Here is a 24,498-nt window from a genome sequence, read left to right on the forward strand (position 1 = left end):
CGTTGTGAATCGACTTAACTTCAAGTTTCTTCCTCCTCCTCCTCCTCTTCTTCTTCTTAAATTTCTGGCAATTAGAAAATGGCCTCTCTTGGGGCGCCTGGGTGACTCAGTTGGTTAAGCGTCCCGCTTCGGCTCGGGTCACGATCTCGCGGTCCGTGAGTTCGAGCCCCGCGTCGGGCGCTGTGCTGACAGCTCAGAGCCTGGATCCTGTTTCAGATTCTGTGTCTCCCTCTCTCTCTGACCCTCCCCCATTCATGCTCTGTCTTTCTCTGTCTCAAAAATAAATAAACGTTAAAAAAAATTAAAAAAAAAAAAAAAGAAAATGACCTCTCTTATGTTTAGCCAGAACTTGTGTTGAAAGTTGTGTTCAGCACTGAGGCCTCAGTGGCATAGGTTTCCCCCAGTAGTATTCAGTAGCCCAGGGCAGGCACAGAAAAGGCAAAGAACTGGTTCCATCCATGTGAATCAGAAGTTTTACGCTGAGCGTGTGACACAAAGAAATGGGACCAGAGAAGTGCATCATATTGGAGTGAGGTTGGTCTAGATGCTGGGCCCTGGGGCCTGTGCTGTAAAGAGAAGGGGAATGACTATGGATGGGCCGTCCTGACAGGGTTAAAAAGCAATGGGGTGGGAGGAACGAGTCAGTAAATTGGGAGCATACATGGTGTTGGTGAGAGGGAGAGGTCTGAATTGTGCAGTTAAGGGATTACGGGGCTCAGGGTGCATTCAGGGGTAGGGAGATGGAAGTTCAGTGCAGGAAGGTGGCCAAGAGGTCAAGGATTAAGAGGTCACGGCATTGGATGGGACATGCCACGAGTGTTGAGGTTCCCTGGGATAACAGCATGCGTCGGACTGCATGGCTGTGTCAGCCAGGTGCCCACGTGTGCAGTCAAAGGAGAGGAGATGGGCGACTGGGGGGAGAAGGTAAGAGGGTGGCACAGCAGAGTGGGTCTTCCCTGAGCCTTGGCAGTGTGCAGAGCCCATGCACTTGGGCACACTGGGCTGGGGTACAGAGGCTGGAGTGGGCCCCCTGGCACAGATCTAGCCGCCCCTGCCATGAGTCTGCTGTTAAACAGGAGGCTATCTGTTTGGTGAGAGGCCTGTGGGTTGGAAAAGTGTGTGCTGAGGGTTTAGGGCATTTCAGGCCCCCCCAGCCCTGCCAATACTCTCCCATTTCTCCAGGTTTTAAAGACATATCTACTGTCTCCAGAAAAAGGAAAAATATGTGTGACGCATAATGGACGCGCAGTTAACTAAGTGGCGAGACAGAAGCCTCCATCATGTTTGTTCCATGGCTCTGTTTAACACGGACATTTTAAAATGGATCTTTAAGTTGGGCTAGTAAATGAATGTAAGCTCTGAGCGCCATCTCCTGGAACGATCTATCACATCATACTGGCCTCCGGTCATCCTCATCCCATCCCTAATGAGGCACCTGGGTACCTACTGCCCGAGGTTACAGGCAGGAAGGCTCCTGGGCTGGGGACATGGGGGAATACTACAGGAGATGCCCATCCATCTCTGCCTTCTGCCTCCTGACCCCCAGGGAACTTCTGCTGATTTAGCCCCGTCCCATCTCGGCCCAGCTCCTGGCCCTGGCTCACCTAAAGCAGGGCCCCTGCTCTTATCCTCCTTCCCCTTTATGGCCTCCTGTCTGTGTGGCAAACACCTTTCGCCACCAGCCATCTGCTGTCTGAGCCAGAATTTGCTTCCCAGGGATGTCCACCACCCATGGGTAGAGGAAAAGAAAACAGAAAGGTTCAGGGTTTCCAGTTACAAGGAACTGCACTTTTGGGTTTGAGCGTCCCAGCTCACCTTTGGGCTTAAGGACTGCAATGCTGGGCATTCTGTATGTCATTGGAGCCCCAGAACTTCTGCAAGGATCATGGACACGGGACCGTGGCCCCCAGAATGATGAGGCACCAACACTCTCGTTTTCAGCTCCTCATTCGTCAAAGGAGGTGATGAGCCCCCAAGGTCCCTTCCCTATCTTGCAGTCTGACCTGAGCAGGTGGGTCCTGACCCAGCATCGCCTCAAATTCCCAAGAGAGCGTCACAGGATCTGCCACTTCGGAGCCCCCACTCTGTGTGTGAGGTCAGGGAGCTTTGCACATCAGCACACTCAATCCTCACATGGCTGTAGTCTCTACAGAGGCAAGAGTCACCTGTCTGTGCTCCCCCAGCTTGTCCTTAACCATGGAGCTTTTTCACAGGACCTCCCCCATCTCCCCCAGAACCCCCACTTCAAAAAGTATCAGCTGATAAATAGCTATTAGGGGCTGAACTGTGTCCTCCCCAAATTAATCTGTTGACGTCCTCATCCCCTAGTACCTCAGAATGTGACTATTTGGAGATGGGGTCGTTAAAGTAATAATAAAATTAACTGCGGTCATTAGGGCGGGCCCTATTCCAATATGACCACTGTCCTGAATGGAGAGGTTAGGACACGGATACACATAGAGCAGACACCTGTGAGGACACAGGGAGGAGATGGCCATTTATTTACAAACCAAGGAGAGAGGCCTCAGAAGGAATGAAACCTGCAGACACCTTGACCTTGGAATTAAGAAAATAAATTTATTTTTTTAAAGATTTAAAAAAATGTTTATTTATTTATTTGAGAGAGAGAGAGAGAGAGAGAGAGAGAGGCAGAGATAGAGGGAGACAGAGAATCCCAAGCAGCCTCCACACTGACGTAGGCTTGAACACATAAACAGCAATATCATGACCTGAGCCAGACGCTCAGCGGACCGAGCCACCCAGGCACCCCAAGAAAATAAATTTCTTTTTTTAAAATTTTAAAAAAAATTTTTTTAATCTCACTGACATCAGGTTCTGCCATGTAAATTCCTTTTTTGCTGATTAAAGGTGAGTGTGTAATATGTGACCCCTCTGAACAAACGTTTTTTGTTTTTAATTTTTTTTCTGTTTATTTATGTTTGAGAGACAGAACGTGAGCTGGGGAGGGCCAGAGAGAGGGAGACACAGGATCCGAAACAAGCTCCAGGCTCTGAGCTGTCAGCACAGAGCCCGATGCGGGGCTCGAACCCACAGACCGTGAGATCATGACCTGAGCCGAAGCCGGCTGCTCAACTGACTGAGCCCCCCAGGTGCCCCCCAGGTGCCCCAAGAAAGTAAATCTCTAGAAAAAAAAAAGAAAAGAAGTTTCTGCTGTTTTATGGCCCCGAGACTCTGCTACATTGTTCCGGTAACCCATGCAAACAAGTGCCACTGGATATGCATACACTGCATGTACTATTTGCTGTTAACTGAGCCCGGACTGCACATAAGGGACCAGACTTCTCTCTCCTCACACTTGCCCAAGCCCTTCTCTCCCAGCTGGCACGGGCCCAGTCTGTAGGTTGGAGGCAGCAGGCAGGTGTGGGACACTGGTAGAAGGGGCAGGTGCTGGGGGCAGGTGAGAGCAGATACTGAGGGGCTCTTACGTGCTCACACGGCTTCCTGGGGCATCAGGAAGACAAAGTAGGTGGGAGAAATGAGTGGGAGTGAAGGGGGTGGGGCGACCAGGGCCACTCGTGGAGGGACAGATGGGTCAGGCTCCTCAGCGTGTTGCAGACCACACTGGAGGCACCTGCTCAGCCTGCAGTCACACAGTCAACACTGTTCCCACACCCCAAGCTGGGACTGACAGCAGCCATGTGCCCAGGTGGATGTCTTTCCCCCATCAGTGTGGCACTGGGGAGCAGCCAGTCAACCTGAGCAGCGGACCAGCAACCGGGGGCTGTGGGGGGCTGGGCAGCTAAGTGCACAGGGAGGCGGAGATGGGGGTGAAAGAAGCAGATGCAGAGAGAGGGGGACGGACAGAGGCCACATGGCCCGGAGAGCAGGAGAGCCTGAAACAGAAAGCCAAGCATTGTTCCATGGGCTTTCCAGTGCTGCTGGGGCCTGGCTGCCTGTCTGACCCCAGGTCAGGACCTACAACCACTGTTGTTCTGTCCTTCTGGCGTCTGCCGTGGGCTCTGCCTCTGTACCGCCCGGAGGCAGGGTCGGGTCGGGTCGGGCTGGGCTCTCCTGTCTGGAGAACTCTGATGGCAGGATTTCTTAAACTTTTCCATGGAAATTCCTCAACTGACGGAAGGCGTGAACAAGGTGGGGGTACATCCTGAAGCGGTATGTGAAACTTTTGCGAGCTTCGTGGTTCGTCTGAAAGATTCATGATTTAACAATGCAACTCTTCAAATTTCAGAATGTAGTTTTCATGTGCTCATTCCTCGTCCATTCTACCCCCTCGTTCTGAGATGCTAAAGCACTGCCCCCGAGAAGCTTCAGTCTTGACACAAGGTGGGAGGCAGGTGGCCTTCAGACCACTTGTCTCCCACTGAGACCAACCAGGCAACATCCAGGGCCTGGGTGCCTACTTGGAATGTGGAATGGAAAGCAGAGAGAGCGAGCGGAACTGAATGGACATTTCCGCAGATTGCTTCACCATGTGAGCAGATCGCCGAGCGCAGCGCAGTTGGAACACCAGGCAGTGTCCGAGACAGTACCCTTCTTCCACCCTGACCTCGTCTACTTCCTGGGCCTGCTCTGGGAGTCCTGGTGCATGACAAGGAGGTGGGGGAACTGTTAAGGCCACAGCTTTAAGTGTGCATGCTCCAATATGGCGGTGGGTGTGCGTGGGTTTCTTTTTGCGTGCTTGTGAAGGAGGTTTGTGTCTGAGCCGGGTGGGGTCTGAGGGAGAATCCTGGCTTCCAGAAGCACAGGCTTTGGCCCAGGCTTGGAGGTCTGCTGTGAGTCCACGTGGGCTGCTTCACAAGACACCAACAGGCCTTCAGAAAATGTCTAAAATGAGGAAGAAGCATTGCCCAGCGTATTCTGTTTTGTAGACATGTCAGCTTGGGACGGCTCAGATGTCAGACTTGTTATAAAGATAGCTTGCCCCAGGTAGGAGGGGGAGGTGGGAGACCAAAGGCAGCCCACCTCTGAGTCAGCTGTGAGCAGCGGGCTATGCCCCTTTCTCTCTTCACTAAGGTGAGGAGCCCCCTGCTTATGACAAGCCAGAGGCTCTGCTGAGCTAGAACTGGGGAAGGCAGGGCAGGAGCCTGGGCCCAAGGAGGGATCCCCAATGAAATTCCCTTTTGCTGCTACCTCCTGATACCGTCACTCCTGGAAGCGAGGCCAGGGTCGGTGGCTGCGGATGGCCAAAGGCAGGCCGATGTTCCTCTAAGATGTCCACATCTATCTCCCTCTTCAGCTCAGGGATGAACAAGGTGTGATGAGACTTAGTTATTATCGGCTAAAAATAAGAAGGCTCTCGAGGTCCATTAATGAACAGATTTCATTCGCAGTCACATTAAGCCCTTTTATTGAATCACAGATACATTTCTCCATATAGGGTCACAGAGGCTGCGAGACGGGCCTGCACTGTCTTACAGTCATACTTGGATATGATGCAGAGGCACAGAGCTACTTTCAGAAAAGTGTCCTTGAACCTCTCAGGCCAGGACACTGCTTTCACACCAGTTACAGACAAAACAAAATATTCTACTTCTTGAGAAGAGATCAAAATCTCTCTCTACACTTTCATGCTGTTTCATTCTCTTTCTTTCCAATAAAAAAAAATGTTTCACACAGTTTTCTTGGTATTATAAGTACAGTAAACATTTTCCCCCTAGATTCTCAAAAGACCCATGGTCTTAGCCACCTTTTTAAAACTGGATGTGGCTGTTCTTGGCTCATTTGTATATGACCCATAAGTAACTGCAGCTCAGTGGAGGCAGTCTAGAACCAGTGGGACCCATCCCGCACTACACAGGCATCTGAGACCCACCGGATGCCAGCCCTGTGGGGCCAGCCCTGTGTCACCTGCCAGCCTTGTTAACATGCTCTGTGCTTATACAGCTGGTGATTTTCACTCTTGCAACTCTAAACCAAAGCAGAACATTGGCTGAGGCCTCACAGTCCATGAAGGACCTCAGGAAGTGAGGCATGGAGGGGTTGCTTGTGGTCTTCAAGCACCTATCACTCACTGCTCTGGAATGAGTCGCTGAATGGAGTCCCAGTGAAACTACTGAGTCCCATGCCACAGGGGCTAAGCCCCCTCCTCTATTTCCTCCGTCTTGAGTTGGCTTATTTCTCTGAGACACCCCGTGCCTGGCATTTCGTGCCAGGAAAAGGCTTCCCATAAATAGCTTGCAAGACAGATGTACTGGCAGAGGTAGAAAAGGCCCACCATGCGGGTGGACATGTTCTCTGTCACCGTTCCTGTCCTGGCAGGACACTGATCTGCGGCCCAGGCTGGGACAGGGCAGATAAGTGGGGAAGGGTCCACAAGAAAGAGCAACTCCAGGTAAAAAGGCTTTGGAGAGTTACCCTGCAAACACTTTCCACATCCATAGCCATTCCAGGAAAACCGTTATTTATTTGTTTATTTATTTATTTATTTATTTATTTATTTATTTATTTATTTATTTTAACGTTTATTATGAGAGACAGAGAGACACAGAGCGTGAGCAGGGGAGGGGTAAAGAGAGGGGGAAACACAGAATCCGAAGCAGGCTCCAGGCTCTGAGCTGTCAGCACAGAGACCAACGCGGGGCTTGAACTCACAAACTGCAAGATCATGATCCGAGCCGAAGTTGGTCGCTTAACCAACTGAGTCACCCAGGCGCCCCCAGGAAAACCTTTTCTTTTTCTTCCTTTCTTCCTTCCTTTCTTTCTTTCTTTCTTTCTTTCTTTCTTTCTTTCTTTTCTTTCTTTCTTTCTTTCTTTCTTTCTTTCTTTTTCTTTCTTTCTTTCTTTCTCTTTCTTTTCTTTCTTTCTTTCTTTCTTTCTTTCTTTCTTTCTTTCTTTCTCTTTCTTTCTTTTAATTATGGGCATCGCTATGCAGCCATTTTAATCAATACAGACTAAGAAACCAAACCTGATGTATTTTTTTTACCTATACTTGTCTTACAGAAATTCTACTGAAACGCATAATTATGACATTCAAGGACATGAGGCTGAGGGTGCAGAGTACTTTAATTTACTATCGACATGGGTTAGAGATAACTGGTTGTGGTCTTGCAAATGGCAAATGACAAATAGGGGAGGTTTACATTCCCTAGGGAAACAGAGAGGATTCTCTAAAATTCTTCTGGGCCTGGGGACGGTTTGGGGTATCTGGAAAGAGAAGTTACCCTGGCAGCTGGTGACCTTGGGGGAGGCTTGTCTCTTTCTAGGACACATTCAGAGTGTGGGTAGTGAAAAAAATGAAAACCAAGAACATGGAGTGAAGGAGGGTGAGAAACTCAAGTCTTTCTCTCTACACAAAATTAGGGAAGGAGACACAGGATTGGATTCCTATTTCAAAGACATGTTGGGCTTTTTTCAAAGAGCGGAATTTGGCTAAAATCCCAGGTGTCCCAGCCCTTGGTGACAGATGAAGAGTGGGCCGTGGGGACTGGGGCACATCCATGTCTGCATCCACAGGACACCAGGGTGCTTTGTCCTGGAAGGAAGCAGTATAGATCGTCTCATACAGTGGAGCAAAGCCTACCAAATTCTCTTGCTGATCAGCAACTAATTCCAACTCCCTTTGACTGTAAACCAAGACTCAAAACGTATGTCTAATTCAGTGCACAAAGGGCTCTTAATAACCTTGGGGTTTTGGTGCGATGGAGGCTGGGCTATGGGGGTGGGAGTGACAGAGTGGTTCCGCAGAGTGCCCGGGAAGAGGGGGCCATCAGTGGCAGCATCCTGGAGGGAAGCCGGGAACACTTGCGTGATGGGCATTGGCAGCATGAGTAGCAGTTGCTGATGGGGAAGCACTCCTGGCTGGGTGGAAAGCAGATCTTTGGGGTGCAGGGTAGAAGGCAGATCTTTGGGGTACAGGGATACTTCATGCAGGGGGGCCTCAATCGGGCAAAGTTGAGGCACCTCCTCTGTAGGGAAGAGAAGAGAGAGAAGGTCACTGAGAAACCAGTGGAATTGGGTCCAGAAAGCTGTGGTTTCTCTGGCTGCTGGGGCCTGTCGAGCTCCTTCTCTAATCACACCTGTGCTCTTCCTACTGCCCAGATCCCCAGTGATCCCCTGCTGAATCTGTCTGGGCCTGTCGGTCCCCAGAAGGTCCCACCAGTCCCCACAGGTGCTCCATGTAGTGGGCAAACTTTGGGCTTCTGTGAACCCATCATTCCCTCATAGTGTTATGCCTGAGTGCCTGAGAGTGACAAAGGGTACTGACCACTGCTTTCTTTTACTGAGACTTTCATTGTCATCACCCTACTGTTAAAAATCCTTACTAACCCTTTCGAATAATCTTGGTTTTCCCTCCTAACAGTAGCCACATTAGAAAAACAACACACCTAAAACCCCTTGAATTTATAAGTATGTTATTAATGAATCTGGGACACTTAGAGGCAGACCTTGTCCTTTCCCATATCCACAAGGATATTGATCCAATGAAAAGTTCAAGAAAGACACACACCCTTGGGGACCTGCATGCCTGTGTGCAGAGTGGAGCCAAGCCCACAGATGGGTAGGGATTCCTCGCTGTGACTTTCCCTAGCAGGACAGCAAGACTGACATACTTTGTAAAATGTCACTTTCTAGGCAACTTTCTATGTAATATCACCTTAGGCTTTATCAAGTTAATATTATTACCTTTTACAGATAAACATTTCTGCTTCTCTTGATCATAACAGAGATATTGTAGAGAGCCCAGACAATACAGACATGCACGAGGAAACAAAAGTTGTTTATTTCCCAATCCCATTCTCTAATGCCGCCTTTGCACAACCACATTCCAGGGCCGAATAGGGGACCCTCTGGTCCATAGCCCAGAGCACTGCAGCTGGGTCTCTTCTCAATACCATAGACTGTTTTGGGCCCATGGGCAGAGTCTCGGTCATCTGGCAGGACGTTCACCATCCCTGCCCCAGGATCACATCAAAAACTCCCAAACTATACTCAACTGTAATTTTTTTCAATTCATCCTTAAATCAGTTTGATCAAATTCCCTAAGCATGTTCATTACAATTACACTAAAGCAGAGCTAAGCGCATGATTCCTCTGGGAAAAGCTGACGATGTGGTCTAGGTTTTCACATATTCAAATCTTCTGTTATAGCAGTGAGTGAAGGTTTGTGGTTTCATTATAAGTCAGTACACTTGTGTTACACGTGTGCATGGGTGTGCTGCTACTGAGAACAGATCGGAATCTTTATCTTTATTTCAGGCTCCTTTATTTCTGCTTATTTACTCCTGAGCATAAACAGATTATCTAGACCTAGCAACCGCTGTGGGATCTCTCTGATTTCATCAAGGGATGACTGTGGGGCACCTGTGCGGAGGCCCGTCCTGTCTCCCACGCCTGAGTCCATCTCCGGGAGCTGCAGGCTGCATCTTCCCATGGACTGCTGGGAGAAAAGAGGGGCCCCACGTGGCAGGGGGAATGCGGAGGGCCAGAGAGACCCTGAGACTGTGTTGCAAGTGTCATGGGCTGAGTGGAGGGGTCTGGGGGTGGAGGCGAGTCTCCTTCCTCTCTGCCTTCCTACCATTTGATGACCTAAGGCAGTGACCAATTACTGTTTACATCAGTTCAGTGCTGCACAGTGAAGGGACTAACCTTGGATCCACTGGCAAATGGGTGACTGTTAGCCCGAATCTCCATGCTTTGGGGCATGGGCTCCATTACCTCGTTTCCTGCTACTTCATGGGGAATGTGTGCATGTGTCAGCATGTCCGTGCACATGCTTGGGTTGCCTCTATGTGTGAGTGTGTGTGTGTGTTTGAGTTTCGGGTCAGGGGGAGGAGAGGGTTGCAGAACCCAGGAGAGCCAGTTGCATCACAACCCCAAGGTTATGATCTGAGATCTTCTCAAAGTTCACTGGCTTGACAGACAGCTATCAAGTTCAGTCTTCCTGGAGAGGGGAAACTACGTCCCAGCTTTGTCACACCCCCCTCCCTGATGGAGCTCCCTCCGTGCCATGGGCAAGGACAGAGGACTCAGGAGCTCCTTGGCATGAATACATCATAAGGCCGATCTGTATCCAGGTTCTAATTGTTCCATGGAAGAACACTTTCCCAGCAGACATACATGAGCTCATATTTAGAAGGAGGTCTGTTATCAGCATACCATCAAAATAACATAGTGACATTCACAATTGTTTGCATATATAACACACTGTGCTGTGGACAGATGGACTCTGTGGACTCTGTGGACAGAGTCCAGATGTTTCCCTATGACCCTGGCAGCAGGATATGGGTGTTGGAGCCTAGACTTGTACGTGAACCTTCCGGGGGTCATCACCTGCCCTGCCGCACCTCTCCACAGCCCCGTCACATTGAGTCCATCACTAAAATTCAGGCGCTCAGTTTCCACAGCTGTGACATGCAGAGAAGTGACCACCTTGCTAGAAGAGAAGGAGCCAGGCTGGCAGTGAGGCGTCAGCTCCTGATGCGGGCCCTAGGGCTTCTGGGCAGGAGACTTCACTGTGCGGGGCCTCGGCTTTCTCCCCATGGAATTGTGGGGGGATGAAAGAGTTAGTTGTATTAAACACTTAGAACAATGTCTGGCCTCGGGAAGCTCTGTGTCACTGGCAGGTGTGGTCCCTGCGGGGTGGCTGTGAGGAGGAAAGGAGACACTGTGCACAGGGCGTTGTGTGGGGGACATGCAGGGTATGTGCACTGGGACACAGCTCTGTGACCGTGCATCACGTGCAGTTGGGGAGGGTAACGTTGGCCACTGTTGGCCCGATTTCCTGGCGGACCTGGCAGTGGTCCAGTCGGTGAGCTAAAGGGCTTCCCTGGGATAAAGCAACAAAGGAAGAGAATCAGGACCTTGGATGGAAGCCAGGGTTTGACTCAAGATTAAGAAAGTAGACTGAGTCTTGTTGGGTCATTCTGTATATGTGCGTAGGGAGAGACGGTCTTGAAGAAAACAGCCACACTCGGGTCTCCAGGAGGATGGTCAGAGGGACAAAGTCACATGGGAGGGACCCAGGAGTGGGAAGGGAGCCCACACCCAAAGGGCCTACTTATGGGCTCCCAGCTCTGCTCAGGATGAGGGGGGTTACTTTAGATGGCCCTGGGTGTTGCCACTTGCTCTCTGGGTGGCCTCTGTGACTTTGCTGGCCTCTCAGGACTGTTTTCCCATCAGCAAACAAACAGGGTCACTGTCATTCCCAGCTTGAAGGAATACTGGGCTGACTCCAGAGCTAGCATGGTAGGGGCCTGGCAGAGCGCTGGGCAGCTGCAAGTGCCCCACAATCCATGACACTCCCAGTAGGGTCTTGGGAAAGGGACCATATCAGAGGGTGCCCAGTGCCCCTGCCCTCCCCTCGATGGGGTAGGATGGCCCTTTCTGGTATCTCTCCCTTGTCCTCCCTCTGGTCTTGGGCCTCCCTCCATGTCTTGCTCTGTCCCTCTGCCCGGAGTGGACGTGGCTGGGTGGGTTCAGGGCACAAGGCCGGTGTGGTGCTAGCGACCATAATGGGGCTGTGGCCCTGGAAGAGGCTCCAGGAGATCCAGACGCAGAATGGGCGTCTGTGCAAACATGGCTGGGACCGCGAGTTCTGTTCAGACCCAGAGCCAGGAGCCCAGTGGTCTCCTGAGGAGCCTTGAAACCTCTGACAGCAGACATGGCCCTGCTGGGTGTCAGCACACATCCATGAGTCTCCTCAGCAGGGTCCCCACCCCCAGGTGTGCCCAGGACTCCTAATGCTCACCTGGCCACCAGGGACAGTCATGCTTGCCTGAACCAAGCAAATGACTAATGCAGCCCTCACTATAGATACTGGGGACACCACGTCCTCCAGGCACCTGGCCCAGTCTGAGGTTCTGATCATGGGGAAGCTTAGGCACATGAGTCCCAGGCAAGCCAGGAGCATGCTCTTCATGGGCCCTAATTCTGAGCCCTGCATTGGTTTTGGGGAAACCATTATGGTTTCATGAGTGCTGACCTGATGGGGGGAGGGCAGTGAGAAGGGTGGTGGCAGGCCCTGGGGTTCAAGTCCAGCTCTGCCACTCCTAGGCTCTGTGACCTGGGGCACGTTGCTTGATTTCTGTGTGCCTTGGTCCCTCCTTGGTAAAACTGGCATATTAGTAGTACCTGCACGTACAGTTACTGGCAGGATTGAATGTGAAATTATGGAAAGTTCTTAGACTGGCAGCTGGCATAGGAGGAACTCTAACAATTAGCCGTCACAACTAATAAATTCCAAGGGGGACACCTGTAACATGCAGGCTTCTCCCCATTGTCACAGGCAGTGGCACGTGGAGGGACTCTACTAGCTGGCAAAAGCACGCAATGTTGGTCAACAACATGGGGATGTCACCATGCCCTCCAGCATTCCTGGCACATGAGGGAGCCGCCCAGGAGAGTCTCAGAGGATGAGGGTGTGGATCCAGCAGATACAGGTTGGGGAGCTCGGTGGGGAGGGATGATGGCTGGGGGTCAGGAGAACTTGCTGGCCTGCCTCCTTCTCCAGCCTCTTTCACTTAAGTTTGGAGGCACCGGGTAAAACTCTCCCCAAGAAAGCTTCTTGTCCTTCTGATGGGGACCAGCAAGGAAATGCAGGCGCCCCACCCAGAATCCACACGGGAGGCTCATGAGCACCGCGTCTCCTCGTCTGGGGCATCCTCCCGGCCGATGCCTGGACAGGGCTCTCTGACCCATAGTCCCTGAGCTCAGCTGCCAAGGCCAAAGAGAAAAGGGCGCCTGCCCAGGGAACATCCCTGTGCCCCTGCTTACCGCGTTCCTGGGCTGACACCACATCAATGGGATCTGGTTGCAGCTTTGCACAAAGTCACACAAGGTGTCCAGTTTGCCCTGAAAAGCAGATGTGGCTGTGAGGAAGCTCCAGGGCCTGGCCGTCACCTCCAGAGGGGTAGAGGCCCCTCTGCCTGAGATGGCTCCAGAGGGCTCTGTCCCCAGGAACACACCGAGGCCGCCCTGTAGTCTCCGCCTGGGGCAGGGGCCTGGTGGCCTTGTGTGTTTCAGGGCAGGCAGTGTCACTGTAGGTCACAGATTGTTTTGGAACCCGAAATGAGTTTGTATTTCTGGTGTAGGAGGAGAAGGCAGGGGCTACTTTGAGAGGAAGGGTCCAAGGTGGGGGACATGCAGGGTCACAAGGAGAGGTCTTGCAGGGGAACGTGATGTGGGCATCAGGGAGCTGGGCAGGAGCTGGGAGAAGGGGACAAGGGCCTGCACTGGGGCACACCAGGAGCAGGTGGGGACGAGGGCTGATTCTGGGGCTGCTCTGGAGAGAGGAGGGGAGGACACCAGTGAGAGGCCCTGGACCCAGGGGCAGGTGGCCTCCTGACTTTAGGACCTGCAGTTCAGGCCTCTCTGGGCCCTACTGAGGGGGCAGGTGGGGCTGTGCCTTGTGAGCAGGAACAAGCCCCAGGCCATGACCTTTGCCCTGTCTGGAGGCGGTTTGGCTTCTTTGAGCACCCAGGCTGAATGTCCACAGGCTTTCCAGCTGCCATCTGAGGTTCCTTGAGGGGTCAACAGGGAGACAGCCGGACTAGGACTAATGTGCCCGGGCCCTGGTACAGTGGTTCCAACTGGTGCATCACCTCAGATGCAGGACCATGAGGAGGCCAAAGCTCACGAAGGAAGATTATGGGGTTCTTCCTTCCTCAACCAGGGCCACCTGGGGCTTCCCCACCCTGTCTTCATGCCCCCCTGCAGGGATGGGAGCTCCCACCCAGGGTGTGGCCCTAGCACTTCCTGTGAGGATATTTCCTCACAGCCTCCTCCTCCTTGAGGCCCTTGTCCCCATGTCAGTGTGTCCAAGGACAACGTAGTTAGCTTAGTCCCTCAGTTTGCTGAGCTGACTCATGGAACAAACTTTGCTCAGAATTTTCCTTAAAGGATTCTTTTTCTGACTTGTGGGAGACAGTTTGTGATTGAGCTTGTGTTTTACCCCTCTGCCTGCTGGCCAGGAAAATGGAAGCCATTGTTGGAGCCGCTGAAAACCTCAGACAGCCTGGGACTGGCGGGCTGTGGCCAGCCACCAACATCTGCAAACCTGGGCCCCTTCCAAGCCTGGTGCTGGGCTCCAAGTGGTGTTGGTGATGGCAAGAGCCCTCACAGTCTTGCCCTCTCCTGGGGCCCAGGATCGGGATGGCTTCTGCAGTTTTTCCTGTGCCCAGTGATCGATGTAGTGCCCACAAAGCTCATCTCCACCCAAGCCACGGTTCATGTAGGGCCATGGACTGGCTGCCCTCCCTTGTCCCTCAGCCCCACCTAAAGGCCCTTCTCACCTCTATCCGTCTTATCCCACCTCCTCGGCACCTACAAGGGACCACCACTGGGCGGGGCTGTATACATTCCCTCACGGGTGCCTAGGAAGAGAAAGTACAGTTTGCTTCCTGGTCTGACAGCTCCCGGGTGCAGACACATGACATCTGTCTGTTGCCCCAGCAGCTGTCAAGCACTGGCCACTCGACAAGGGGAATTTGGAGATACCAAGGACAAATGAGGAGCACTCTGTACTGTGACAGTGTCCTCCTTGTGAAAACAAGCAAACTCCTTTGGTTTGCAGATATGGCTTTTCCCCAAAAGGCCAACAAACTCTGTCCTGTCCCTCTGTGCCCTGGTGCCGCCCTTGGTGGAGAAGCCTGGTCCTGCGGCTATCAGTGGATAGGAGGGCCATCAGGGTAAAGAATTGGTGGAGGACAGGGCTGCATTCACCTGACCCTGGCACATCCAGTCTCCTCAGGTGACAATGTAACCTGCTACTGTACAGCCCCAGACACTGAGGGCTGTTTCCTACCAGCTCTCAGGCTCAGGTCTCCCTGTTTGGACACTGTGTCCCTGCCACTGAGTGAGCCATACCCGCTCCCCAGATCCCTGCTCTCTGTGCTAACCCGGCATGGGCCTTACTCACACTCCATGCCAGGGAAGACCCCTTCCAACCTTCCCAGCTCTGCACTCCCCACAGTACCAGCCCGGTCAAGCCTCTTGCCTGCCAGGTGACAAGGATAAAGATCAGTGAAATTCAGCCCGATATTCATTAGAGCCTGAAGGAGGCGACCTGGTCCTGAGACCTGAAGCTCTTTTTCCAAGAACTCACGTGAGACCGGGTGAAGGTACAGCTATGAACTGTCCTTTGGGAACTGGCAGAAGTTCCAATATTTTTGGGTCTACAGCCGTTGCTGAAATAGGCTACCCCAAGTTGCTAACTGAGTGGCACAGCTCTTGATCAGGCTGAGTTGCACACTCGGGAAAGGTGTTTTGAGTCCTAAGTCCTCCGAGGGCCCTCCCTGCCCTTCCATCACCCTCTTCTTTCGGCCAGCTCTCTCTGCCCAGGTAGGTGAGAGGTGGTGGGGTAGGGGGTAGAAATATCCCACAGGCAGCAGGACCCCTTGTGTGAAGGTCAGCGTGGGCACCAGGCACACTGACATGAGGACAAAAATCAGGACTTACCATTACTATCTTCTGCACTGGTGGCTCCTTGCAGGGCTAGAATGTTAAAGAGACATGAACATAGGCTGGAGGAGCATGAGGGCACTGGCTCGGCCATGCAGACAGAAGGGGACCCTACTCAGCAGCAGTGGGACAGAACGTGGGCTTTGGGTGTCAGTCTGCGAGCCCACTGTCTATGGGATGTGGCCAATCGGCTCCAGCATCCCGAGGCTCAGGCTCCTGGGTTATCAAAGGGATATCGGACCTCCCTGGCGGTGGACAGGGAGACAGCCAGACTAGGGTGCCTGGTCCCTGGCGGAGGTGTCCACACAGTAGTTTTCATTAGGAGCCCTTCCATGACATGAAGACAAGAGAACACATCCAATTCCCTTCCTCCTCTCCCCTCACCTCCCACAGCCCGCAGCCTTCCCTAGACCCCACTCTGTGCTGACAGCCCCCACTCCCGCTTTCTGTCCTCACAGCTCCCCCTCCACAGCAATCTGGCCTGCTTCTGTCTTGCTGCTTTGCTCTGTCCTTTCCCACCTCTGTGGTTTCCTCTTCCTTCACCCAGCTCTGTCCCGGGTCCTTGCAAACCCAGCAGCCAGTACGTCTGCCCTTCTCCCTCCCCGGAGGCCAGTGTCTCTCCTTTGCTAGGGCCCTGATGCCACAGCCTATGAGGCTGACATTTTACCCGCCACCCCCAGGTACCAATACCAGAGCAGACACCAGACTGTGAGCTCCTGTGTGCAAGATGGTGGCAGCTCCTTTCCCATCCCTGTGTGCCAAGTATGGGGCCCATCATGTCCTGGCTCTTAGTAATGACTGAGAAAGGAAGGAAGGCACACTGGCTGTGCGCAGAGATCTGGTTTCCAAAGCTCAGCTGCCCCAGAGTCTAGGAATCATCCCAACCATCAGGATTGTCCCTCGGGGCCCCCAATGCCTCCTGTGACCCACTTTCTTCCCTCAGCAGCAGAGGCCTCTTCTGGTGCTTGGTCTCCCTGAGTTCTCCAGAAGCCTGGCTGCTGTGATGCCTCCCTTGTCACTGGGTACCGGGGTGGCTTATCCCCAGAGGACAGGGCAGCTCATAGGATGCCTCTGGAAACAAGCATGAAGCAGGGGGTCCCTGAGATGCAGGCTGAGTTTCTGCCCAGGAATGGTAGACACAGTCTGTGCCTTTGTTTACTCATCTCATGGCCTGGGAGTTTATGGGAACCCGCCCAGAGGCAGGATCATGGGGCAGGGGTAGGGGCTGTATCCCTCAAGTTGTTGGCATGGGCCTGGGGAATGGTACTATGTTCAAGATATCACTTACCTTTTTGCAACAGCATAGCCAGAAGCAGCAGGAAAGACACAGGACTGTGAGCACGGCTGCGAGGAGCACAACCAAGTAGATAGGTTGGATAGGTGGCATAAATGATGCCAGGTTTTCCGGGGGAGTCATGACTTCTGGAGAAGGAGGAGCTGCAGAGGGTGGTTCATCACCTTCTGATGGCATATTCTGCAGAAAGCACACGTCAAAAGTCTAGGGGAGATCTGGATGGTCCTCACTGGGTGCCTCCCCCCAGCACACTACACCTGCACATCGCCTGTTCCCACTCACCTCAGATTTCCCCACCTCCAGGGAGCACTGAAGGCCTGGAGGACAAGACTGCACTCAAAGAGCCGCTGCGGAGCCCTGGGCCACAGAGCCCACCACTGGCTTCGTTCCGAGGCTCTGGCCCAGAGCCCTGACAAGGACCGGAATCCCCATGTGTGACATGCCAGCCCTCACTGCACGCCTCAGCCGCACGCGGTGCAGTCCTGCCCTAAACCAAATGCTCGGCTTTCCCTGACGCAGGGGAGCTACAGGGGACAGAGTCTGTGCCCAGGAGGGCGAAGCAGGGTGGGGGCCCATGAACTCAGTCTCCTCCTGAGTTCTTTCCTAAATGTGCCTGCTGAGGGCGGCCTGTCAGTTAGGCTCCTGAGGGACAAATGGCTAAGTGTGGTCTGCTGGTCGGTGAGTGCCTGTCCTGGCACAAGTGAACACACAGTCGGAGGACTGTCCGTGCTGCTGGAACCCTCCCAGCTGGGACTGGACACTAGGCTGGTGGCAATCATGCACGGGCATCGCTCCTCCCAGGCAGCCCTCTTCCTGTGCCTAACGTGCTCTGTCGCCCATGTCATGCTGCCCCGCCCCAGGTGCCCGGGTGACGTGGAGCTCCGAGAAGTGGGCACCTGGGAGCAGCACCCTCTTTCCCACGTGCCCGTCCCTGAGCTGAGTCCCAGGCCCTCCCCACAGCCCTGGCAGCTTCCCACCAAGTGCCGGAGAGCAAGGTCCAGCAGAGGTCAGAGAGTTAGCAGAGATGGAGCACGAGAAAGCAGCAGAGGCAGAGGGGAGGCTGATGCCCTCTGCAAAATGACAGGGGTGTTCCCCAAGTGGGCTTGGGCTTGCGGGCAGTGATGGGCGTGTGTGGGTTCAGCTGTGTCAGCAACTGCTGAAACACCCTGACTGCACAGGGCCACAGTGGGTCCCGCTCTCCAGATCCCCTGTGTCTGGGGCCTGGGTTTGGAGCACCCCGCTGCCCCAGAGGTCCTGGACTCGGGCTCCTAACACTTGCCTCCAAGCCTCTCCCACTTGCCCAGCTGGAATGCAGGATGGAGCCCCGAGCTCCCCACCACTATTCTTGGGCCAGCAGAGGTGGCAAGGGGCGAGGCGGGGTGGCAGAGCCCCAGCACCATTTCTGGACTCTGCTTAGAGCTCTAACTGTTCCCTTTCCTGTGCCTTCAGGGACACCTGGTTCCCAGAGAGAGAGAGCAGAGGTTCTGCAGGACCTGGACAGAAGGCTACATGGCAGGTGCTCTTGTGGAAGCACTCCCAGGGCATCTCACAAGCCCCATGTGCGGGCAGCTTGCCAATGAAGGGCTGAGGGCCCCAAACTGGCTCTGAGAAGTCATCCCAGCCCCCTGTCTGCACAAGCTACTTTCTTGGGCCATTGGCACTGTGTCCCTTCTCCTGCCTCCCAGGGCATGTGCTCCTTAAGTGTAAGTGCTCTGGACAGCCCCAGGAGGGAACCTGCCACCTTACCCTGGCACTCATACAGTTGTCGCTGGTGATGTTAGCATCACTCTTGATGAAGCTGATGGCATTATTCAGGCTAACTTCCACATGGACCAACCTGCAGCATAGAAATTGTGGATAGACAGAAATAGCCCCAACAGACATAGTTCTTGCATGTGGATCAAACCACATCCCCCATTTCTTCTCATTGTAACTGATCATCAGGGATTGGGGCCACCAGTGAGCACATGGCATGGGTAAGGAGAGCTCACACCAAGCCCTTGAGATCAATCTCTGCAGTGAAGACTGACCAGGCATGAGGAGTCCTGCCTGGGGTCAGATGCCCTCCTGGCCATGGGCTAGGTTTCCAAGGAGGGTGGATGGGTGTCACCATCCTGACTTTTCTCAATTTGCAGAGTATGTTGGCTTAGCTCTGATGGCTACCTGGAGCAAAGACTTTCCCTGGGAACATCATCTCCAGTAGTCTCCCTCCTTGGCAGAGACTGGGCTATAGCATATCCCTGAGCATCTCAGGTGACCACCAACAAGGAGAAGTGGAGAGTATGCCCTGAGACTTTGGGAGATACACATGTGCTGCCCCAGCAGAGGTGACATCCCACAACCTATATACTTCATAGTGGCAAAAACTGCACCTGTGGCCCTTGACCTGGGCACTTACTGGTCTGGTTTTTGTATCATTACTCCTGAGCATGTTATGGTGTTATCATCCACAGTGGTGGCTTTTTTATCTAGGAGAAAACCACAAGAGAATAATGTCAAGGAGCATGTCCATCCATCCATCTCCCCTCAGCTGGTCCTTGGCAAGCAGACTAACACTGGCAGATGCCAGCTTCTCTTTGCTGCCTTCCTCTGAGCCCCTGCCATGCACCAGGCCCTGTGCAATGCCTGGTTGGAATGGAAAAGGTTGAGTCCCTGCTCTCAAGGGCCCTACATTTGAGGGATGGGAGGGAGACAATGAAATAACAAAGAAGAAAATAAATGTGGAGAGGGACACTTCTTGAGACCACAATAAACAACAGAAGGCACAGCGAATAGAGGGGAAGGGACAGCTGCTTAGGAATGTGGGGCCTGTCCTGTTCCTAAGAGACACCATTTCCCTTAAGGGACTGAAACATTTACCGTGTAATGTTGTGATGTCTGGAGGTAGCTCTGGATTTACCAGATGGCCCTGCAGTAAGACATCACTGCACATAATCTCAGGTCCAATGAATGCACTGGGGGCTCAGTGGGAGATAGTCCTACTGTACCACCCTGCTCTCTGGGGAGGATCACACCCATCTCAGTGTGGGGGCACATCTATGTGCTTCTACTGGCCACTCACCCATCATGGAGGAATACCTGATGCCTGAGTATTTCCTTACATTATAGGCTTACATAGGTGATATGGTTTAGCTCGACTATCATATTGGCTTCATTTTGCAGTAGAGGAAAAAGAAGCTGAGAATAGAACCCTCATTTGGTCAAGGTCAGACAAGTAATGTGTGCCTGTGCCAGGATTCCTGGGCCTGGGCCTGGAAGCTGGCATCCTGTCTCAATCCCAGATGCACACATTCTCCTGTGAAGCTCCCAGTGTGCCTGGTCCAGGGCTGCCTGTGTTTCTCGCCAGCAGACTCAACAGATTCGGGTCCTTGTCTCTCAAGGCTAGTGAGAGCTGAGCCAAGGGAGGGGGAATACAGCTCTGGGGCACACCCAGCACACCACAGCCATTCCTGGCAAGGGTTAAAGCCCTGCTAGGAGAGGCTCTTGTGGTTGATGACTTCCCAGCTTTGAGGTATAGGTCAACAGGCTTCCCAGCCAGGTCTCTCCTTTTACTTGATCTATCCTCACAGGACCCACAGTGAATGGTAAGCAAGGGCTCTGAAAACTTGGCTGGCTGAGGGGAAGGCAGCCTGTTGTAGGGAGTTTGTCACTTGGAGGCACCAAGAGAGCTACTTACCTAAGAATTTATCATCGCTGAAGTGGAATCTACAAATAACTTCCTCCTTGTTTATTGCATTATTAAATCCTTTTCCAGAAATCATAATTTCATAGTCTTCTGCAAAGCAACATTCAAAGGTCTGTGTAAGGTGGGGCTGAGGGCTGCCTTCCCTCTGTCTTACAAGGCATGTCCCCCCACAAAATGGAATTCTCAGGAAGCAAACATGTTGAAACAAACAAGGCTGACCTCTGGAGGCCAGATCCTCACCCAGTGTAATGGAGGGTCCACTCTGAGTAACAGGGGAGATTTAGGCTGTAGGGGGGCCTCTCATCTTCACCCCGATACTTGGAGTCCAAAAAGGGATCCAACCTCATCCTCTGTATATGCTAAGATTCTGGGACCCTGCACAAAGAATCCCCCATGGAAGAAATCCTGTCTTAGCTGTGGTTCTGGAAGTCTCACATGATTGCTCTTCCCCTGCCTTTGCCTGAGGCTTCGTGGACTACACATAACCCACCTGGGGTTCAGCAAGCACTTCCTCTTTGAGTGTGGAGACACTGATATGTGAGGTGCAGGTCTAGACCCTAGACCTTCACCAGGCTGCTGAGCCTCCCCTGAAGCAAACACTAGGGGATACAGAAGACAGCTGGTAGACTGGATCCCTAAGGATTTAGCCAGGATAACATGTGGGTCTTTAACTGCAAGCCCAAGGTCATTAGCCTCCATCACTGCCTCCTGTCCCAGACTGGGTCATTCCAATCCTGGAAGCTTGGTTTGCCCTAGCTCAATTTATTTATTTACACAACCTTTATTATAGCACAACCTTGGACCTGGCTGCCCTTATTTCTCCTGCTTCAGGTCTCCCTGCAGCTCCCATTGATCAGGGCAGTGTTTGCAAATTCTCTGCTTTGAAGAAAATAGATTCTGGGCCTGTGGCTCAATGTTGGCTGCTGTTGTGGTTTGTTAGGCATTCAAGTGTCTTCCAAAAATGGGTATCAACACTTAAAGCCTTCACATTTTCCCTAATAACCCAGATCACTAGCATTCTTCAAAAATGGGACCACCTGGAAATGGTGGGTTCATACTTCTTCATGACAACCATTGGCTGGGCCCTGTTCACATCAGGGGAGCTCCTCAGGGGCCAGCGCCTGCCTTACTGCACTACACCCCACATGCAATCAACCATCCTTGGCTTGGCCTGACACATGCCTCCTGCTCACGGCACCAGCCTGGCCCCCGAGGGCACTGATGGCAGTGGTCCACCCAGCGGAGGCTTGATGTCTGTAAGTGACACGTCCTCTCCCACACACAGTAACCAACAGTACAATGCTGCTTTGAACTCAGTTGTGCCAGGCTGCCTGCTCAAGGCTCACACTTCATAAGGACCCTTCCCACCATGACACAGGGCTCTGTGATTGGCCAGGAAGGAGCAGTTGGGCTTATCTCCTGTGCACCCTTTCGCCAGCCTGGCTAGGGCCACCCTGAGCAGAGCTTTGGCTCTCAGTCTCAAGGAAGTGTCATCTGCAATTTATATTCCAGGATTTTTTATTGCAAAGAAGCATTTCCTTGCAAGACAGAACTGTAAATTGACAGCCCACACTGTAATTAGATACAGGCAGAGAAGGGAACAGTCAGCTGGCTGCATGTGGACAGATCAGGCTCCAGAGGAGCCAAAAATAGTGAGTAGAGCCTTCCTGCCACAAGCACACAGGCAGAAGGAACCAGAAGTGGGCAAATCTGTGCCAGGCCAAGCCATGTAACACCGGTGTTCATCCAAAATGACACTCCTCACTAACTGAGCGTATACTATGGGCCGATCTACACTTTCCTTAACCTCTAATACCCGTGAGCTAGGCATTCCTACCCAAGCTTACAGAGAGGGAACCTGAGGCTAAGAGAGGGCAGGTGGCCTCCTCCAGACCCCTGGCAGGTACAGGGCCAGGACCTGACTTCAAGTACCCATTCCAGGACCCACTTCTGCCCCCTTTGCTCTTGTCTTAGTTCTGAGTAGCTATCATGAGGCTGCTTCAGAGGGATGGCCCCATAGTGCCTGCACTTCTCAGGAAGAGCACGTGCTGTTCATATGCCTGTGACCCCCTTCCCAAAGTGTGCACCCTGCAGCCTTCAGGCCCTGCTCAGTCACCACTTCTCCGCAGCAGCACCCTCTGTGTCCCCAAGGCACTGCCCCTTTAGAGGGTCTTATCACTCTGGCAAGTCTCGGTAAGTGGAAGGCAGGGTGATGGTGTCAGACTTTCGAGCAGAAGAGATGTGGACTTAAAGGATTTTGCTTTGTCTAGTAGCTGCTCCTTGGTTCCAACACCCTTCACCCAATTCCTCCAACAGTAACACACACAGGAGGAGAATGAAGCCAAGGATGGATGAACATTGGCTTGCAGGGAGCTATGTCTCTTAGGTAGAGTCCCACTGTGTACCTGCTCTCGGGTGGCACGGGGACCATCCAGTCCCTGGCAGGGAGACCAATCCTTCTTTATGAGAACTTTCTTTCTGGAGGAAGAGTTCTACATCAGGCCTCCTGGGGCTCCAGAGAGAGGAGCTGGGAAGGCAGGCAGCCCACTGACAAGGTCAGGAGGAAGCCAAGCAGTGAGGAAGGACAACCAACCAACCATGAGACTGACAAGGGCACCAGGTGGAAGTGACCTGTCCTGGGAGGGTTGGGCTCTGGGAACACCATCTGTTGCCCAGCACAGGCTCTTTGGGAGAAATTCGACTCTACTGACCAACGTTTAAGCTGTGTGTCCTCTTAATGCCACAATTCTACTTCTGGAATTGATCCGGGGAATCCTGACCCATGCCCACAGAGAGGTGAGCCTCAGGGTGTGCACAGCCTGCTGTAGCCACAATATCGACCAGGGGAGACTAATGAAAGAAATTTCCCCCATCCGTGTAATGGAGTATGTGCAGATGGCTGGAAAATGTTATGAACTGCATGATCCCATTAATGTAAAAATACCTTGAAAAGCTTATGTAAATATCTATTTGAATCTATATGATCAATTATATATGGTAGCTATTTCTGGGAGGCAGTAGTAGTAGAAAAAGGGGAACCTCATTGTAGAGGGACAGTAGCTATCCAAGCTGGTAGCAATGGTGTCTTTGCACTGCTTTTGCCTTCTGGGTCCTACTGCCCCACAGTCTGCCTTGCCTTCTGCACACAGTGAGTCTCCTGGCCACCCTGCAGGACCTGTCCATAAGCTCTCAGAGAAAAGCCCGCCTCTGCCCTGTGTCCTACTATGTGCCACCACTGATGTGCCATGGTTGTTGGGCTTTGTAGACACTCGCTCTGGGCCAGCCACACACAGGAAAAAGAATGAGAAGGTGCCACCTCTAGCTGTCCTCCCAGACACAAAAATCCAAGTATACCCAACAAACATACAGGAGTGATGATTCTCCAAACCACTGTGCCAAGAGTACCTGGCCAAACAGAATGTTTAAATACAATTTTCATATTACATGAGTCTACTGAGAAGAGATTTTAAAGGATTAAACAGCCTATGGAGGAAAAACTGAGAAGAATTGCCTTCAGGGGTTAGGGACAAGGATTGTCTGGCAAGTGATCTGAGGGGATTTTCCAGGGACAATGGTAAATTCTGTCTTCCTGGAGTGTGCATTTTTCAGAAGTTGTCAAAAAATACACTGAAGTTTGCTGAAATTTAAGGAGAGCTCTTAAGTAATATTTCTATAAATAAAGATATGCAGAATGATGGGCTTTAGAAGTGAGGTAGCCTGATGTCTGTAATTGACTTGAAACACATAAAAAAATAAGATGCACTGTGTGTGGTTGTGTGTGTGTGTGTGTGCGTGTGTGTGTGTGTGTGTGTGTGTGAGAGAGAGAGAGCGAGAGAGCACTGATTAGATAAATGTTAAAGAAATATGGTGAGATATTAAATATTAACTGCAAAATCCAGGTAGTGGAGACAGGGGTGTTCATTGCACAGTTGTTTCCACTTTGTTGTACATTTGAAAATTTCCTTCATAAAAGGTTGGTAACACATCAAAGAACTGAATGAGAAGAATCAACCGTGACACAGCCAAGCAGAAGTCATGGCACATTCAAGGTGAGAAGCGACTAATGAGAAGGACAGACCAAGGGCTGTGGGAATCCAGAGGGGCCAGTGAACCAAGAAAGGGACAAGGATGAACCTCCTGTGAG

The 24,498-nt window shown here is 52.3% G+C and overlaps 1 protein-coding gene across 1 annotated transcript in view; it reads right to left on the reverse strand.

Moving 5' to 3' along the window:
* Positions 1–7,567: 7,567 nt before the first annotated feature.
* ANTXRL (ANTXR like) overlaps positions 7,568–24,498 on the reverse strand; it is a 36,327-nt gene continuing 19,396 nt past the window's right edge. Inside the window, exons 10-17 of the mRNA XM_019444846.2 lie at positions 20,346–20,444; positions 19,068–19,137; positions 18,416–18,506; positions 16,664–16,849; positions 15,373–15,408; positions 14,208–14,288; positions 12,691–12,768; positions 7,568–7,883 (exon numbers count right to left, since the gene is read on the reverse strand). Of these exons, the coding sequence (XP_019300391.2) occupies positions 7,629–7,883; positions 12,691–12,768; positions 14,208–14,288; positions 15,373–15,408; positions 16,664–16,849; positions 18,416–18,506; positions 19,068–19,137; positions 20,346–20,444 (896 nt within the window). The 3' untranslated portion in view covers positions 7,568–7,628. The remainder of the gene's footprint in view (positions 7,884–12,690; positions 12,769–14,207; positions 14,289–15,372; positions 15,409–16,663; positions 16,850–18,415; positions 18,507–19,067; positions 19,138–20,345; positions 20,445–24,498) is intronic.

This window comes from Panthera pardus, unplaced genomic scaffold (genome assembly GCF_024362965.1).
Source record: "Panthera pardus isolate Hobbes unplaced genomic scaffold, ASM2436296v1 HiC_scaffold_22, whole genome shotgun sequence".
NCBI classification, from domain to species: Eukaryota; Metazoa; Chordata; class Mammalia; order Carnivora; family Felidae; genus Panthera; species Panthera pardus.